This window comes from Hemiscyllium ocellatum, chromosome 39, assembly GCF_020745735.1.
Source record: "Hemiscyllium ocellatum isolate sHemOce1 chromosome 39, sHemOce1.pat.X.cur, whole genome shotgun sequence".
Classification (NCBI taxonomy): domain Eukaryota; kingdom Metazoa; phylum Chordata; class Chondrichthyes; order Orectolobiformes; family Hemiscylliidae; genus Hemiscyllium; species Hemiscyllium ocellatum.
Window position 1 is genome coordinate 22099517 of NC_083439.1, and position 20562 is coordinate 22120078.

The 20562-nt window shown below is 39.3% G+C and overlaps 1 protein-coding gene across 3 annotated transcripts in view; it reads right to left on the reverse strand.

Annotated features, from left to right (window-relative positions):
- Window positions 1–20562, reverse strand: part of cgnl1 (cingulin-like 1) — a 148918-nt gene that overhangs the window by 12917 nt on the left and 115439 nt on the right. For all 3 annotated transcript variants that reach the window (XM_060853030.1, XM_060853029.1, XM_060853031.1), the window contains 2 exons: window positions 16592–16753; window positions 15765–15854 (listed from right to left, as the gene is read on the reverse strand). In XM_060853030.1, coding sequence (XP_060709013.1) covers window positions 15765–15854; window positions 16592–16753 — 252 coding nt within the window. The remainder of the gene's footprint in view (window positions 1–15764; window positions 15855–16591; window positions 16754–20562) is intronic.

The window sequence follows — 20562 nt, forward strand, 5'->3', positions numbered from 1 at the left end:
TTTCGATATTTAAAAATTCTTTTTATGAAATTTGACATAGTAATCTCAAGTTACGTTCCTCTTTTTAGTTGGAACTCCATGCGCAGCATTAGTAATGAGAGCAGTATGTTTCACTCCTCCACAACTCCGCCAGCCAGAAATTGTGGACTATGTGCTTCTTGAGAGTAGTACTGGCTACAGGGAGCTCAGAACTTACCCTCAGTCATTTTCCTTTTCTTCTTTAAAAGGAAAATTGCAATTAATTAAGCATCTACAATTTTCAACAGCGTTATTTCCTCACATGCTATGAACTGATCTGCCATTAGTTCTGCACACTGCATTCAGAAGCAGCGAAACAGCACGTCACCTCAATGTTGTTTATTAAAACAATCTAATGGCTTTTAGAATACTTCTCTACTGTTTTCACATCTTGCAATATCAATGATGCAAGCTCTTCATACAGCGTTCTGGACTTAACACCAAGTTCAACAATTACAGATCTTAACCTCTGAACCATTTTCTTTTGTGTTACTTTTGCTGTTTCTGCCCCCTCTTATTTCTTCTTTAATTACTCCACTTTGCCTCCTTTAGACACATCTTTAGTTCCTTGACATATCCCAATGTTTACCTTGCACTAAAATTAATTTTTACTATTGAAGCACTCCGACTCTCCACACTATGATAAACTTCCCCAGCAACCTCGTCTCCCCCCCACATTCGCAGTTGCTCCAATGTTTGTCTATACGCAGGTGGTAGAAAGTATCAAAGGCCTGAAAGGTTAACTCTTGCTTCACTCTCCTCAGATGCCATCAGACTTGCTGCGCACTCCCTAACACTCTCCTCTTTCAAATCATTCTTGGATAACTTCTCTTCAGCTATACCTTCAGCATTTCTGGGATACAAGGCAGAATGTTAGACCTAAGCCACATTGCAAGCAATTTCTAATTTGTGGGGATATGGTTCCAGAGGCTGTCCATTTTAGTCATTGCAAGTAAAAAATTTCCAAGAGAGTGAGTTGAAATTGTAACTCTAGAATTAGTGTCTGGCCTTCTGGTTTTGTCTGGTTCACTGAACAGTGCAAATATTAAGTGAAGCATGTGATCTGCTTCAGAATGCCACAATCCTGTGATCAACAGATTATAATTGACATACATCAGTAAATCAATCATTTCTCCTCATACAGTGATTGACACACTTTGAAAATGGTTCAGAAAAGAGTCACAACACTGATTTACACATTCAACAACACTGAATTATTCACATGGGCTTCATAAGATGGATCCATTTATTCTACAATTTGCGTTTAAATCGCACCTTTTGAGAATTAAAACATCTCAAGGATTAGGAATGTTATCGGACAAGTTAGCCTGCCAAGCTACACATGCAGATATTAAGACAAGTGGTCAAGAGATAGGCATCAAGAGGGTTCTAAAAGAGAGGTGCAGAAATTTAGGGAGCGAATTTCAGAGATTAAGGCTCAGGCATCTGAGGACACACCTATTGATGATGGAGCAAAGAAAATTGGAATTGGCAATCAACTATCAATTTGGAAGTGCACAGATTTCTCAGAGATTGCACAGCTGAAGGGGAGCATTTAAAGATGAGCACACAAATTTTAACATCAAGGTGTTGCAGACCTGGGGACCAATGTAGGTTGGTGAGCAGAAGGGTGATGGATGATTAGGTTGATGCCAGTTACAATACATGCAGCAGAATTTTGTATGAGCTCACGTTTATGAAAGGTGGAGGATATCAGTGCAATAGTCAGTGGAATTAACTAAAGCACAGGTGATGGCTTCAGGTGCAGAGATTTCAGGTGCTTTAATAAATGTTGAGAACAGAATGGTTACTTGTCAACTGATGGGGATACAATTGGTCAAATGACCTGCTTCCATTCTACAAACTAAACACACTGGGTTAATTTGCTAGCATTTCATTCTGGTAGATGGTCATGTGTGTAAGGTACACAGGAGCATGAACTAAACTAAATGCTCCACAATTAATCTATGGAACAAGTGGATTCTTTTTTCTTTTTCTTCCATTGGAAGTAGATTTTACTGCTATTTCATAGATCAATATCCAAGCATTGAATTAGGCAATTAAAAAAAACCCAGGTTTATTAGGGTTTTATTGTAAATTTGTAATTTAGCACAAACAAGTTTCCACCATTTCCTTCTGAACAAGCCAACCTCCACTGATGGGGGATTGCAAACTTTGCTTTTTAAATAAGCCCACACTCCCAACTTGAAAGGGTGCAGAAAGGATTTACAAGGATGTTGCCAGGGTTGGAGGGTTTGAGCTATAGGGAGAGGCTAAATAGGCTGGAGCTATTTTCCCTGGAACGTCAGAGGAGTGAGCTTATACAGGTTTATGAAATCATGAGGGGCTTGGATATGGTGAATAGCGTAGGCCTTTTTTTCAAGGTGGGAGAGTCCAGAACTAGAGGGCATAAGCCGAAGGCGAGAGGGGGAATGATTTAAAAGGGGCCTAAAGGGCAATGTTTTCAGAGTGTTGTGCATGTTTGGAATGAGCTGCCAGAAGAGGTTTAGATTACTTACAGTGTGGAAACAGGCCCTTCGGCCCAACAAGTCCACACCGACCCACCGAAGCGCAACCCACCCATACCCCTACATTTACCCCTTACCTAACACTACGGGCAATTTAGCATAGCCAATTCACCTGACCTGCACATCTTTGGATTGTGGGAGGAAACCGGAGCACCCGGAGGAAACCCACGCAGACACGGGGAGAATGTGCAAACTCCACAGTCAGTCACCTGAGGCAGGAATTGAACCCAGGTCACTGGTGCTGTGAGGCATCAGCGCTAACCACTATGCCACCGTGCCACCCACGGTGGTGGAGGCTGGTACAGTTTCAACATTAAAACGGCACCTGGATGTGCATATGAATAGGAAGCGTTTAGAGGAATATGGACCAAATGCTGGCAAATGGGACTAGATTAGGTTAGATATCTAGTTGGCATGATCCATGGTGTACAACTCAATTACTCTATGACCTGTTTGATTAATTAAACAATTAAATTGCAAGAATCCAAAAGGGACAACGCAACAACAACAGAAAATGAAGGAGGTGAAAGGAAACAATAGAGAGAACTAAATTAAAATAGTCTTGGAGCAATAGGTAGTGCACTCCAGGGCAAACACTGCCCACCTCTCTCAAAAGGCACTGAGGATTTTGGTGGACACCACATGCTCCCTCTCCAAGGAAACATGGACACAAATGTAGCTGTAGAGGAGAGGCAGACAGTCAGGAATTATAACTCCCTCCACAGCCCATTGGGTGGACATGCTGCTGGCTACTGTAGCCAGGCCCAGGAGCAGGCCCAGAAAGAGATCATCTGCTACTCTTGTACTCAATTACGTTTCAATTTACTTACAATGTATTTAAATTCAGGAACTAACGATAATAATAGAACTAAAAATTAACTTAAATTTAATGACTTATATGGCCCATTTTTTAAAAAAAATGCATTTTCGCTGGTTTGAACTTTGAACTGAAGACCTGCTCTGAATTGGCCCTACACATTGTCAGCACAAACAGAACAAAAATGGACTGGGCTGATTATCTTCTTACAGAACAATGAGCTGAGTAGCATGTCCATTGCTGAAAAGCACAACTTTAATGTTTAAAATTAAAGATCCCTAGGAAAATAAAAATACTTGCTGTGCCTTGCCTCTAAAATCAGGGCCAAATGTCCTATTTTCTCTCAAGTTATGCTGCTCACATCACCTTGTATAATATTTTAATTCCCACCAGAAAGTCGACAGTTGCTGTAAAACACCTAATTACAGCATACTTGTAACACAATTATTGTATTTAATTTTATATGAACATTTACCAAATCATTTCAGATTTTATTCTTCCAAACTGGATTTGGAACTTTGCTGTCGCAGTTTTGAAGATATAACTGTAAAACCAATCTAAAATATTTGATACAAATAATAACAGGAATGATCACTTTGCAATATCAATTCTAGTCATCGCCATCCCTGAACTATTTATTCCTAAAAATCTCAAAGTTTACTTCCATTTTTTGGAAAAGCAACTTATTATTCCCAAATTTACTTCAAATTAAAACACTTAACAGGTGTTGCTATGGTCCTATGTTCTAACACCATGCGCTAAATTCCTTTCTTCTTGCTCTGTTCCATTCCTTTCATTATTTTTTATGTTGAATGGAATAGTTTCCTTTTAATACTTGATGTCCAGATTCCTCCTGTTTTCTGTCTGGAATGAATTATTCTCTTCAATAGATCCAGAAATGCATCTCCCAAATAAATCAAAACCGCTTGTAGCTCAAATTCTGATTAGGATCAGTTTCAGCTGTGGTTTTTATTGCATGACAACTCAACACCCCCCACCCCTGCCCCGAGACACACTCCTTTTAGTAATAACAATGAATCAGAACACAACGTTTAACCCCTGGTCCACCAATCCATCACAATACAATACAAAAATGGCTGTTTAAACCAGAGACTCCTATTTTTAATTTCAAAATTATCTGACAAGATATGCCAAGGTGACAGTCACAAAGGGATCCAAAATAAATGCAGCTGCACCTGATTTAGGAAAGAGACAAGGAGAGTACTGATTTAAGAGAACTAAACCATGTTAATTATTTCCAAGCTTGGATTCTGGAGGCTGCACTTTAAATTACTTGTTCCGATGACTGGATTATTAACTTCTTTTGCTAACTTACATCTAAACATCAACTTTTAAAAGGCTCCAAACTGGCAATGAAGTAGCAACCAATACATGTTTTCTTTGTGAAGATAGTTAATTGACACTCTCAGTTCTGAACTCTCAACCAGAATACCCAGTTTCCCAGCTCTCCCTTATTAATTTGACTCAAAAACAATTAATACCCATTATCTACTTTCCTTAATCTTATATCAATATCGATAAATTATATCAATGTGATAAAATATCGAATAGGTTAGGTAAATGATCAAGTCTTCCAGAACAAAACTTGGTTTCCATAACAGTAAAATATGTTTCACCTATTTATTCTGGTTCCTACAGTTTTGAAAATGCATAGCACCTTGTGATTAGTCTCCCTTATAGGCACTCTTCATTGATTATATAAATGGGGCTGCAGATAGCTTCAACATACAGGAATTTGGGAGTGTCCTCATGTACAAAACACCTATCATGCAAATTCAGCAGATAGTAGGGGAGGCAAATGGAATTTTGGGCTTTATTTCAATGGAAATGGAGCACAAAAGTAGAGAAGTCTTACTAAAACTATACAACACACAAGTTAGACTAAACCAAAAATATTGTGAACAATTCTCTTTCCTTATCTAAGGAAACATTTACTGGCCTTGGAAGCAGTCCAGAGGCAGATTCACTGAGTTGATCTAGGTATAGAAGGATTTCTTTATGAGGGATTGCGTAGTTTGAACTAGTACTCATTGGAGTTCAGAAGAATGAGAGGCAATCCTTACTGAAACCTATTTAATCTAAAAGGGCTTGTCAGGGTGTATGCTGAGTGGTTGTTTTCCCTTGTGGAAGAGCTTGGAACACAGAACATAATGTCAGAGTGCAGGGTCACCCATTCCAGGCAGAAATGAGAGAGCACTTTCTTCTCTCAGAGTGTAGTGAAGCTGAAGAATTACTTACTGCAGAAGGCTGTACAATCTGGTTCACTGAGTATACTTCAAAGTCGAGATAGTTTCTAATCTGTAAGGGAATCAAGAGTTGGGGGGGGTTGTGGGTGTTTAAAACAGAAAAATGGAATTGAGGATTGTCAGATCAACTATGATCACATTGAATGGGTTGGGTCTATCTCAACCTTGAAACATACTCGGTGAACCAGACTGTACAGCCTTCTGTAGTAAATAATTCTTCAGTTTCACTACACTCAGAGAAGAAAGTGCTCCCTCATTTCTGTCTGGAATGGGTGACCCTGCACTCTGACATTATGTTCTGTGTTCCAAGCTCTTCCACAAGGGAAATCAACCACTCAGCATACACCCTGACAAGCCCTTTTAGATAAAATAGGTTTCAGTAAGGATTGCCTCTCATTCTTCTGAACTCCAATGAGTACTGGTTCAAACTACTCAAACCCTCAGAAAGAAATCCTTCCATACCTAGATCAATCTAGTGAACGTTCTCTGGACTGCTTCCAAGGCCAGTACATGTTAGTGGGACGAGTGGCCTTCTTCTGCTCTTAAAACTTACAAACATGTTTCTGAAGCTGACACTTGAGATAGACAGAAATCTACTTCAATTTCACAATCAAATTCTGATGCTTTAATGCCCTCATGTCTGACTTAAAAGTCTCATTCCTCAATGTCTTTATCTGAATCTTCAATAGAGGCTGTGCGAGGGGAAGGAAAATTTGTAAGAAGGTTTATGATTGCACACAGCTGCTTCAACAGAATTATCTCCCTGTTGTTGCCAACACAGTCTCAAGTTCAATAGTGAGAAGCAGACAGCAGTCCAGGGTATTGATTAATTTTTCAAAGTACAGTAGTTGCAAGCAATACTTGTACAACATTAGAAACAGAGTCTGCCATCCATGTCATTCATTGCTAAAGAATTACCGGCAAATATAGAATGCTGACTTAGTAAGCAAAGTAACGTGAGCGCAAACTTCAGCTTTCAATGCAGTTGTTAATTGTGATTAAATTAGCATATTTTACAGATAAATACATAATTTTTGGAGTTGAAGCTAGTGGCATATGGGGTGACATGGTGGCTGAGTGATTGGCATTGTTGTCCCTGAGTGCCAGGAACCCATGTTCAATTCTACCCTTGAGTGACTGAATGCAGTTTGCACATTCTCCCAGTGTCTGCGTGAGTTTCCTCTGGGTGCTCTGGTTTCCTCCAACAGTCCAAAGATAAGCAGGATGGGTGAATTGGTGCATGGTAAACACAGATAACAGAGATAGGGTAGGGGGATGGGATGCTCTTTGGAGAGTCATTGTGGACTCTGGGCCGAATGGCCTGCTTCCACACTGTAGAGCTTCTACGGGTGCTGATCAACTTTGAGAAGAGTTTATAAAAAGGTCAGAGTGTCCTTCTGGATTTCATCCAATATGTGCCAGACAGCAAGTGACTGCAAAATGCCTGCAATGTTAATAGCAAATTATTTATAGTGTTGGGGTTTATGACAGGGAGTGAACATTAGGCTTGCTTTTGGGTCATAATAATCAAAGAGTCATTTTTGCTTGGGAAAAAAAAAACAGGGATTGAAAGCTTAAAAAACCCTGAAAGAACTGTGGACGCTGGAAATCAGAAACAAAAGCAAACATTGCCGAAAAAACTCAGCAGGTCTGGCAACATCGGTGGAGAGAAATCAGAGTTAACATTTCTGGTGCGGTGACCCTTCTTCTGAACATACTGAAAGCTTTAGGTTAGTTTTTTCTCACGAAGTTGACAGGGGTCAGAAGCCAACACGGCTTTAGGAGTACAGGGTCATTTAGGGAAAGCCCAGTTATGTTGGTATAAAAGTTAAATTTCCAGACCAAGAGTGCCTTGGAAATCTTCAGACTATTAAAAGACTGGGAAAGTTTAAGCCTTCAGTTTCAGGAGCTTTCATATAAGATGACTTCATAGTTCACAGGGCTGAATTGAGGAGTTAAGCCAAACCTAAAGATTTGATATAGAAGAGTGATTTCTCTAGATTTGAATCACTGTAAAGTGATGATAGCAGGAAATACATGAAACTTTGTTTTGCTGTGCTTCAAGAACTTTTAAGATATGTTTTATATTTAGGTAACTTGATTTTGTTTTATTGTTCCTTTGTGCAATAAACTTCAATTTTACTGTTACAGAAATTCTGCGGCCTTATGGCTCAGTGAATGACTGCCACATTAAATTAAAAAAAAACTATCAAATCAGATTTCATTCTGGGATCCAATTTGTCCAGCAGTAACATCAGCAGGCCCACTATATAAATACATTATACGGTGAGTAGGTCTTAAAAATGGGGAGCAACGTAGCGAACATTATGGAATATATTTGCATTGGAATCTAGTCTTTTGATTGATAATACAGATGCTTTTGCTTCAGAAAGATAATAAAGATATTATTTTGAAGTGAATAAAATATTCAAATGCAATCACTTGTCACTATCGAAAAGTTAGTTAAAATAGCAGTGGAAGAAAAACATAAGAAAAACATACCAAGAAACAGTGTACTTTAATAGTCAGGAATGTTATGGAATGGTCATTTGATGCTCATATTTTCTTAATGGTGAGTATTATTTCCAAATTTTCTCTAAACAATAATAGCCAATGCCAGTCAGTGGAAAGAGATGAAGTCAGAACAGTTTCAAAGCAGTGCCTGAGAGTCTTCAGAGCAAAAACTGTGTATACACCCCCAAATAGATTAAAGGAACATTTAAATAAAAGTACGTATTAATCACAAGAACATATTCACATGTTATTATCGCCTAGGTAAATATACTGCAGTCTAATCACACTATACAACCACAAGGTCAACTGAAATTTCAATCATTAAAAAATTAGTGAAATAAAAGTACAGAGTGTACCCACAGGCCACGTTTATCATTATTTTACAAACATCATTAAGTGTCACAATGCAATAAAAACTGCATTTTAAGTGTGTGAGTAATATAATTATCCTTTTAACTTTGGAGTTTCAAACAAACAAAATGCAGCATTGGAGCCATTTCACAAAAACATATTCCACAATCCGAAGGTCAGGTTTGTTGCTCGGATTTGAATATGAGCATTTATTCCCTTTCTTGCACAAACTGATTAGCTAATCTCTGAGTTTATTAATTCTGCTCTCCCCCTGTATAACCACAGTGCCGATAAACGCTAGAGGGACCTGAATCAGCACAACGGAACAAGCTTAAAGCAGGCAAAGCTAATGACATTTTAGTTTGTGTTCAGGCTTGTGGGAGCTCATTTCCACACTCTCATTTAGCTGCAGCCAACACCTGGTCCCAGTGGTGTCACAGGTGCAGCGTATTCAGCAGGGATCTCATCAGAGGGCACCGGTGATGGGGAACGCGAGGCAGGCTTCTCATCCTTATACTGCACCATTGCCGCAGTAACGTCCTTACTGCTCATGGTAACAAGAACATGTGACGCTGGACGTTTTTCACATGAATGAATTACAGCAGTTGGTTATGACATTTTATTTTCATACAGTATAGAAACAGACCCTTCGGTTCAACTTGTCCATGCCAAACAATGTTTCCCAAACTGAACTAATCCCACTTGCTTCCATTTGGCCCAAATCCCTCCAAACCTCCCCATGCCTTTTTCAGTTACAAAGGCCCAATAACGTCTCTTCTTCCTCAGGCAGCTGCGGAAATTTGGTGTGACGGCAAATACCTGTGCCAACGTTTATAGGTGCATCGAGAGCATTCTATCTGGGGGTATCATTGCCTGGTTTGGCAACTGTACCATTCAAGATCGGAGACTGTTCCAGAGAGTGGTGAACTCAGCCGGGACTATCACAAAGGCCAACCTCCCATTGATAGAATCCAACTACCAGGCCCGCTTTCAAGGAAAGACCGTCAGCATTCTCAAAGATCCATCCCACCCTGGCAATGTTTTTCTACAACCTCTACATCGGGGAGAAGGTAAAGAAGCCTGAACACATGCACCAGCCTGGTTTGCAACAGTTTCTATCCGACTGTTGTTAGAATACTGAACGGACTCTCAAACTCTTAGCATTCGCCTGTACCTGTGTTTTTGTTTTTGCCGCTGTTTACCTATTACTTACATATCTATGCTATTTAATTCTGTGATCTGCCTGCACCGCTTGCAAGACAAAGATTTTCACTGTGCCTTGGTACATGTGACAATAAATTCAATTCAATTCGGGATTTCCAGTTTTGAACAGGATGATCCTCGTTAATGTTACTGGCACAGGAAGGGGGAAAGAGAGAGACACGGAGAAGGAGGAAGAGAGGAAGAGGGTCGGGCAAGAAATGGGGAGGGAGAGTGGGAGAGAGGGGCAGTGGTAAAGGAAGCGGGGGAGGGAAAGGTAGAAGGTGATAAGGGAAGATACGGAATGGCGCAGAAGGGGAAGGGAGAGGCAGGAGAAAGGGAGAGCACGGAAGTGGGAAAAGGAGAAGGGGAGGGAGAGGAAGAGTGGGTGTGAGGGAGAGACAGAGGGGGAGAGGGTTGGGGGGGGGGGAAGGTGGAGTGGAGAGGGTGCGAGAAGAAGGGGTGGAGAGGGTCAGGGGGACGGAGAGGGAGGGCGGGGTAGAGAGGAGTCAGGGAGGGAGAGAGGAGGAGGAGTCAGGGAGGGGGAGAGAGAAGGTGTGAGGTAGGGGGAGAGATGAGGAGGAACATAGAACATTACACAGCGCAGCACAGGGCCTTTGGCCCTCGATGTTGCATCGACCTGTGAAAATAATCTGATGTCCATCTAAACTACACTGTTCCATTATTATCCATACTTCTGTCCAATACCCTTTTAAATGCCCGTAACGTCGGTGACTCTACTACTGTTGCAGACAGGCCATTCCATGCCCCATTACTCTCTGAGTAAAGAAACTACCCCTGATATCCGTCCTAAATCTATCTCCCCTCAATTTAAAGCTATTGTGTTAGCTTTCACCATCCGAGGAAAAAGGCTCTCACTGTCCACTCTATCTAACCCTCTGATTATCCTATATGTTTTGATTAAGTTACCTCTCAACCTTCTCTCCAACAAAAATAGCCTCAGGTCCCTCAACCTTTCCTCGTAAGACTTTCCTTCCCATACCAGGCAACATCCTTGTAAATCTCCTCTGAACCCTTTCCAAAGTTTCCTCATCCTTCCTATAATGCGGTGAGCAGAACTGCACGCAATATTCCAGAGGTACGGCCTTACCAGTGTCTTGTACAGCTGAAGCATGACCTCGTGGCTCCACAACTCAATCCCCCTACCAATAAACGCCAACACACCATATGCCTTCTTAACAAACGTGTCAATCTTGGTGGCAACTTTCAGAGATTTATGCACCTAGGCACCATATATCTCTGTTCATCTACACTGCCAAGAATTTTACCATTAGCCCAGTACTCTGCATTCCTGTTATATCTTCCAAAGTGAACTACCTCACACTTTTCTGCATTAAACTCCCTTTGCCACTCTGCATCTTATCGATGTCCCTCTGTAACCGACAACATCCTTTGTCACTATCCATAACTCTGCCTAACTTAGTATCATCCCATCCTTCTACACCCACATCCAGATCATTTGTAAAAATGACAAGCAGCAGTGGCCCCAAAACAGATCCTTGCAGAACACCACTGATAAGTGAGCTCTAGGGTAAACATTTCCCATCAACCACCACTCTCTGTTTTCTTTCAGCTAGTCAATTTCTGATCCAAACCGCTAAATCACCTTCAATCCTGAAAATCCATATTTTGTGCAATAACCTACTGTGTGGAACTTTATCAAACGCCTTACTGAAGTCCACATACACCACATCAACCACTTTGCCTTCATCTACCTGTTTTGTCACCTTCTCGAAGACCTCAATAAGGTTAGTTAGGCAGGACCTACCTTTCACAAAATGGTGTTGACGATTGTGAGGGAGGGGGAGAGAGAAAGGGAGAAGGGAGGGAAAGAAAAGGTTCCCACATCCCTGTTCTCAAACTGAGGAGAAGGACAAGAATACAAAGGAATTGCTGCGTAGATGAGATGGCAGGTATGGATGAAGGGAGAACTCAGACGTGAAAATGTGTGTGTTTAAAAATGAAACATAGATGATGAGCAGGGGTGAAGTCTGGGACAATGCTTAGGAGAAATATTGTCCAGTGATAGACACAAAATAGAAATTATATCATTTTTAATTAGCTAAACAAACAGAACAAAAGTATTGTAATCTAACGTGATTAAGCAAATTTAATCATTACATGTTCTGTAAAGGCAATTTATAAAGTCAAATGCTGCTCACCAGATTTGAAACACAGACACATTTCACCAAACACATAACTAAGGCAAAAATTATAAGTCAATCCCACAACATAAACCAGGAAGCCATTTTGACAAATATTCTGGAAACACTTAATATCACATGCAAAGGTTTCCAGTGTGTATGACCTTGTGTACAAACTGGCACCTGATGTTTCCTACAACTAAGTGTGGTCATACTTCATTATCTATTCATAGGCCTGAACGTGTGGAAATATCCTACAGATTTGAAAGCAATTTTTATCAATCTGTGTTTTCCCTCTTAAACCATCTAAGTCTTTTTTGGGTATTTTCTGATATTACAGGACATTCTATGAATTGAAAGTCTTTTAGTACCAATTCTATTACATTTAATGCAGTTACTGTCTATTTTATATACCCTATTATAGCAGTAATTTCCTTCTGGCAGCATTGTTAAATTATGGAAAGTTATTAATTCTCACCAGCATAAATTTGCCAGTGGTAAAACTGAAGTGGCTGAGAGTCATTTTTCAAGATGCTTATCAGCACAGAGGTTCAGTAGAAACAAATGTAGGTCAGAAATTCAGGACTTTAAAATTAACAGCACCCCTTCCAATCAACCCATGCTTGTTTTCAATGACAATGGCCTCACAAAATGAACCAGTTGCTCCTTAATTTTATTTTGTGTCATAGAGATGTACAGCATGGAAACAGACCCTTCAGTCCAACCCGTCCATGTTGACCAGATATCCCAAACCAATCTAGTCCCACCTGCCAGCACCCAGCCCATATCCCTCCAAACCCTTCCTATTCATATACCCATCTAAATGCTTCTTAAATGTTGCAATTGTACCAGCCTCCACCACTTAATTCCATACATGTATCACCCCTGCGTGAAAAAGTTGTCCCTTAGATCCCTTTTATATCTTTCTCCTCTCATCCTAAACCTATGCCCTCTAGTTCTGACTCCCCCACCCCAGGGAAAAGAGCTTGTCTATTTATCCTATCCATATCCCTCATAATTTTGTAAACCTCTATGAGGTCACCCCTCAGCCTCTGACGATCCAGGGAAAACAGCCCCAGCCTGTTCAGCCTCTCCCTATAGTTCAAATCCTCTAGCCCCGGCAACATCCTCATAAATCTTTTCTGAACCCTTTCAAGTTTCACAACATCTTTCTGATAGGAAGGAGACCAGAATTGCACGCAATATTCCAACAGTGGCCTAACCAGTGTTCTGTACAGCTGCAACATGACCTCCCAACCCCTGTACTCAATACTCTGACCAATAAAAGAAAGCATACCAAACGCCTTCTTCACTCTCCTATCTACCTGCAACTCCACTTTCAAAGAGCTATGAACCTGCACTCCATTTGTGTCATTTGTAAAGATTAATTTAATGAATGTGGAAACCTACAAACTGCACGATTGTGTAATTCCATACATTTTAAAATATTAAAAATTTATACAAGCAGGGAGACAGAGATGATGCTTAATATCTCATTTTAAAGAGTATATCTATAACAATGCAGACTGTAAAAACCACCAGTGTATAGAGTGACTGAGGTAAATAGCATGAAGGTCATTTACAGAAAAGCATACAAGTTATCAAAGAAACATGTGATTGATAGAGATGGAGTAAGGTGGATGGAGGCTTATGAGGAACATAAACACCAGCATTAATCTGTTGGGTGAAATAGCTGTGAAAATCCAAGTTAATTTGAGAAAGATGGATCAGGTAACTGCTGACCAACATGATAGACATTGTCAGGAAGTATGTCAATGGGACTTCAACATTTAAAAGCTTTACTCATTAATGTATTGGCAAAACAAAGTGCACTGTCTTCAGCGTTTCAATGGGCACATTCTAGAAAATACAGACCTCCCTTCCTTAGTTTCCAATGAAGTGCAATTTCCATTTTAAAAATATTTTAGCTTCAGACACAGTAAAGACAAATATAAATCCATTCATGCCACACAGATGTCAGCAAAATAGCTGTGAAGTATTGCTGAAACAAGATAATGTTGAAATACTATCTAACATCAATATACAAAGTAGATTTAGATCATGAATATAAAAAACAAGTAAGCAACTGTTCTATATACACTTTTGGCATTAGAAAAAATGTTTAGGGCAAGCAAACTCTTTTACAAAGAAAAATTTAAAATGATTTACATCAATTCAAAATCTAATGGATATTAAGTACAATCGAAATTGTTATTGTTGAGAAACAAAATCATCAATTAAACATGTGAAGTCCGTAAGAAATAAGAAAATAAAGCTCTTTCCACAGTTTCAAACTTAAAATCTTATTGGTGGTGGAAGTTAAAAGGACTCTTTTAATCACATGCCAGAAAGATCAAATGAGAGAAACATGTTGTAAAATTCTGTAGCTCATAAACATTTTCTCTTAAGATTTGGCAACAAATCAAGAGAAAGAACAGTTTTTTTAAAGATTTCTGAAATGATGCAAGAAATCATTTGGATAGATGTTGGCTTCACTTTATAAAATAACACCAACCAATTTGGTCATTTTGTATAAGTGAATAAATTATTTCACCTTTGATATTTAAACAAAATATAGTGTTTCAAAACAATATTATGTTGGAACAAAAAGCTCTAATATTGTGGTCTAAGTGGACAGATTACATGGGTACAATTTAGTTAGTATTTTTGGCTTTGGAACTGCTATCTATTCAACCTCCCCATACAACAGAATGAAAACAGAGATTGCTAGTAAACTGAAATGGAGCTAAATGTGCTCAGCTTTCAAATCTCTTTACAAAACTGTAACTGATACGGCATCAATGATAGGCATTCTCATTACCGATTCACACCAGTCAATTCAAACATGTATATAACCCATTATTACCAGAGGACTTAAAACAACACCAAAGGTAGAACAGGTAAGTGCAAAAGTGACATGATCTGAGATGACACTTAAAATCCAAAGGACTATTGAACCTGAAACTGAACAATTCCCTGTTATACAATTTTACTTTGCTGCAAGAAAAAAGCTGGTTTCAGGATAACGCAATACTGAGCAGCCTGCAATGTACCCCTCATTTCTTTGACCTTACACAATGATGCTTTCTGAAGAACACAATCGCTGGAGAATGCAGACATCTACTCTCTTCCAGAAACTTTGCAACAAAGTTATGTTATTTAGAATTTCTATTCCAAGGGTCTTGGAACCAAGACGTGTAAATGGAATTAAGGTATAGTTTTGCATAGTTATGTAACACCATGCATTTTGGAATATTATACACTCGCACAGCAGGGAGACAGAGTCATGATCTAATTCAAAAGCTGAATGGCTTGGTCTGACCTTATGAGAGGATTTTGATAGCTATGTGAAATTACAATGGAGAGTTGGAACTGATGTATTTAGTCTCATCTCAGAGCTGCAAACAAATGAGTCTGAATGAGAGAGGTGTGGATTTCTGTATTTATGAGCAAGGCCAAAGGCAGGAGATGTGCATTTTTTCTGGCAGTAAATATTTATTAAAGTCATACGCTGGCATTGCCAGTGGTAAAATATATAATGAGTTGTAAACAATGGTTTGTACATTTTTATTGTTGGCAAACCTGCACATATCCCAAATACAATGGAACTGACAAATCCAACAGCAGCCTTTGCAGCACAATTCATAAAGAGGAAATCAACACAATGGTTTGTATTTTTGATGTTGAATGCAATGTTTAGATGTTTAATGCCAGGAAATATTGCCAATTATTGGAGGAACCCTATTTTGTTGACTTAATCTGTCCATATTTCACTTTGTTACCTTGTACTTATTTCTTGATTCATACTAATTCTTATGCTGTAGACTGGACAGCAGTGACAACAAATCAATCAATTTCAACAAAGCCTAACCTATTCTCCAGTTTGTACAACTGATTTAGTTACCTGTTCTCGATCTCTACTGATGCGATCCGTTAGAAGGTCTGAATTGCTTCTCTCCTCATCCAGTTCCACCTCCATTTCTGCCAATTTATCCTGGGAACATAAATCAGGTTGAGGTGTACAATGGCTCAGAAATAACAACTGTTCTCATAAAACTGCTTTCCCCTATTATACAGATATGATGCATTACATTTCAACAATGGCTGTTAGTGCACAAAAACGCTAAGTGTAAAATTCTTTAGACCAGAGGTACAGAACAAATAAGAACATTCCTGAAGAAGGGCTCATGCCCGAAACGTCGATTCTCCTGTTCTTTGGATGCTGCCTGACCTGATGCACCTTTCCAGCAACACATTTTTCAGTACAGAACAAATACGTCAAGTCTGCATTGCATAAACTTCTAGTTTTCAAAAAAACTTAAATATTTAAAATCAATTAACATTATTAATTTGCATAAAATGCTGTAAAAATGGAAAGGTTACAGTATATTAATACTAAAATATTAACCATTTAATTATTCAATAAAATTGGCACCATTTTGTTTGATCTGAAGCAGTTCTCTAGGATTTCAATCAATGATTATTTCATACATATGAAATAAGAAGTAAATAAATTCGATAGTAAATAAACCAAGTAATATTTAATCTCCCTTTCAAGGCAAAACTTAATTTTTGGAAGGTCAATTCATCTTTTGATTGTAGTGACAATCTGGACCATTTCAAAATTAGCCATGGGTTCAGATGCATAACCGTGACCGATTTTCTGAATATTTCTGCAAACAAAATGGTTTTTAAAAAAAAAAGTAAATTTGATCACTAATTTTTGTTCACCTCCATTTGCTTGATCTGCCGATTTCGGTCGTCCTTGAATTGCATTTTACTTTCAAGGTCAAGCTCAAGGTCATTAACTTTCTGCTTCAGTTGTTGGCTTTTCAGAACCAGTTCGTCACGTTCACAACTACAGCGTTCCAACTCTTCTCGCATTTGTCGCATCTGTTCCAAAATGCCCCAGAACTTATTAACAGCTTATTGAATAAAAACTGTAAATGCCGAACACCTGAAGGAAAAAGACACATCCTGGACACACACAACAAAGCTAATGTTTCTTTAATCGGATTTGGTACGTGCTTAAAGCCTTTTGTATTTCAAAGGTAAAATATTTTAATTCTAGTTATTTGGTGATTATTGCCATATTAGTAAATTTAAATGTGAAGGATATCAGCTGCCCCCTGGAATTCATAAATTATTTATGTCCTCATTATAATAAAGTTTTGGAAACTAAATGAGCATGAATAAGCACCAGCCTTGGCTTTGAATCAGATAGTGATGTATTCAAGCCCCATTTTCGAGAACCTGAAAATATAATCCCTGCGTGACACTCCATGCAGCAATGAGGAAAGGTTGTACTGTCAGAGGGGGGTCTCTCTCAATGGGATGTTAAACCAGTCTCTTCCACCTTCTTGATGAACGTAACATGATTCCATGACAGTACTCAAAAAATAGCCCCGAGATTTCCTGTAGCTTTGCTAACATTACTTTTCAGATGCCACGATTAAATAGAATAGGTCATTTACACCCTTCTCGGACACAAAATGACACATTTCCCAGGAATGCGCCATCTTCCCCTATATTCTTCTTTCCTCACATACAACGGGAACAGTAAACTCCATTTGCTAACTTTTTAAACATTTACTCAATGCAGTAACAGCCCCTTGCAGAGATTGCTAATGTCCTCATCACAACAGATCCTCCCACCGATATTTGTATAATCAGCAATTTTGGATATTGCACCCTTTGCACCCTTCTCCCAGTCATTAATACAGACAGTAAAAAATTAAGGCCCTGAGACTGAAGCTTGTGACACTCCATATTTCAGCCTGAAAAAGACCCATTAATCCCAACTCTTTGTGCTGCGTTTCAGATACAGGGATCAAAACTGTGGAGCTTAAATTCAAAACTGTTGTTCCTGATTTACACACAGAGCAAACTACAGTGTTGAGTTGCTGTCAGGTACCAGGCAAAAGTGAGGACTGCAGATGCTGGAAACCAGAGTTTAGATCTTCTTTTAAGTGGGAGGATTCGAAGGAGAAATTGTTAAGGGTGTGGACCAGTTCAGCCAAACGAATGAGTGTCAGTGGAAGGGTACTGTTGGGGACGTTGGGAGAGGAAGAAATGGAGGGCTTGGAGGCCCTGGTCATGGTGGATGGAGGTGTAGAGGGATTGGATGTCCATGGTGAAGATGAGGCATTGGGAATGCTCCATTACTGATGAAGGGCTTTTGCCTGAAACGTCGGTTTCCCTACTCCTCGGATGCTGCCTGACCTGCTGTGCTTTTCCAGCACTACTCTGATCTAAAAACTGCTGTCAGGTACCCCTCAATAACAGTCACAATGCAGCAGTCATGGAGAAAGGAGGCTTCCAATGATTATCTAACCATTTTTACGAATGGATTACATATGAGGAAACAAAAAAAATGGAATTTTGCATAATAACGTGAACCAGCTGAGATCCTGTTTTCAACCAAAAGATGGCAGTAAGATGATTACCCTTAACTGGAACCTTATCAGTACTGACCAACATAATGAGCAACTTTATTCAAAACTTTTCAGCTTCATGACCACAAGTATTTATTTCTAATTACATCCACAGTACATATTAGAATATACTAAAATTTAGAAATTCACTCAAAAAGCAGTGGACCGAACTTAACACAAACACACATCCTGCCTAAGATGCTCAACTTCCACTCTTATGTTGTGGGAGAGGGATGCAATAGATTGGGCGGCACGGTGGCACAGTGGTTAGCACTGCTGCCTCACAGCACCAGGGACCTGGGTTCAATTCCCGCCTCAGGCTGTGTGGAGTTTGCACGTTCTCCCCGTGTCTGCGTGGGTTTCCTCCGGGTGCTCCGGTTTCCTCCCACAATCCAAAGATGTGCGGGTCAGGTGAATTGGCCATGCTAAAATTGCCTGTAGTGTTAGGTAAGGGGTATATGTAGGGGTATGGGTGGGTTGCGCTTCGGCGGGTCGGTGTGGACTTGTTGGGCCGAAGGGCCTGTTTCCACACTGTAAGTAATCTAATCTAATCTAAAAAAGACCTGAGCCAACACTAAGATTTTCATAGAAGGAAGTAAATACTTAGTAACTTGGTTATATGATCTTGGCCAATGGAACGAAACTGGTTATAGAAATAACTGTAAACAAATAGAGTTTTGGGATGAAAAAGTGAGTGGCAATTTGGTTAACAATGATTTTAACATTAAGAATGTGAATTTATGAAATTTTCAATTTTTAATTGATGTTATCATATTTTATTTTTCACCTTTAACAACTCTTTATACTTTTTTTGCAGAAGAGTTTTGAATTTTGAATAAAGCTCGTTAATTAAAACAGATAAGGATGAAAAATTCAACAGGTCAGAAAGCAGCAGACCTAACAAACCTGAAAGGTTGCTATTAATAATTTTTTTCAGGAATACGAAGAGAGCTGCTGGGGTAAGGGATGAATGAGGGCAAGGATTTCTGGAGGAATAGAAACTCAGAAATAATAATTTCCCAGGCATCTTGCAGCTTTTAGCTGTACTGCAGCTAGATGGTTAACGAGAATCATGCAAGAAAGAGCTAGATTTCATTCTGCAGAAATTAAATCATGGAGTGCGTTTCACTTTCTTTTGTATTTCATAGCAATGTTCCATAATTAATCACTTTTGATGTTCAAACTTTTTTTTAGAATTAGTACATAAGATTTCTCCTATGTATTCTAAATCATTCATTATAAACTACATTGGAAAAACAGGATCTACAAAGTTTTCCAGGTTTTTGGATGAATTTATCTAGTTACATGCAGCGAGTCGAAGGTGTTTCTCTATGAAGAGAATGTCAGTGTAATTCGATACTTGGTATTTTTGCTTGGTCTTCCATGATACACAAAAAAACAAAGTGAACAGAAAAACAGACCCAGTTGGAATGGAGAATTGCCAACTTCCTGCAACAATGTTGAGATAAAGGCTGCACAGAAATCTGGGGAACTGAGTTCAACACAAGCTCACCACCACCCCCTGCTTTGTCTTCCACTCAAGTAGCATTATAAATCATGAAAACTGCCTTTTGCATACTAGCTTCAAATGCTTTCTAAGTGTTACAGAGATTCTATCCAGATCAACAGGGAAGGAGGAGAAAGTGAGGACTGCAGATGCTAGAGATCAGAGTCAAGAGGAGCAGGGATACTGCTTGACCTGCTGTGCTAGATTGACAGGAAAGACTCACTTGGCATATCTTTAATTCTAACAGGAACTATATCCATCGAGTCTGCTTCACCTTTCAATGAGATCATGGTCAACTTAATAATTCTCAAGTCCATTTTCCCAAAACCTTCTGTTCTATTACAGATTTAAAATCTGTTTATCTCAGCCTTGAGTATTCTAAATGAGCCAACTTCTACAGGTCTCTGCAGTCAAGAATTACACAGATTCACTACCCTCTGAGATAAGAAATTCCTCATCTCTGTCTGAAACAGGTGACTCCTTACTCTGAGATAATGCTTTTTGGTTCTCGACATTCACACAAAGGAAAACTCTCCGCATCAACCCCGACAAACCCCTTCAGAATTCCAAATGTACGGGGCTGGTGTGCAAATTTCCAGAATCCCTCAACCTTCTCAAGATTAATACAGGTCGTTCTGCTATAGCACACATTCTGTTAACACAAATTCCCTGTAATGTGACTTATGAATTGGGGTCACTGTTTCTATAGCACGAACTTTTAAAATATGTGTTGGTTGTAACTCAATTACATCACCAACACT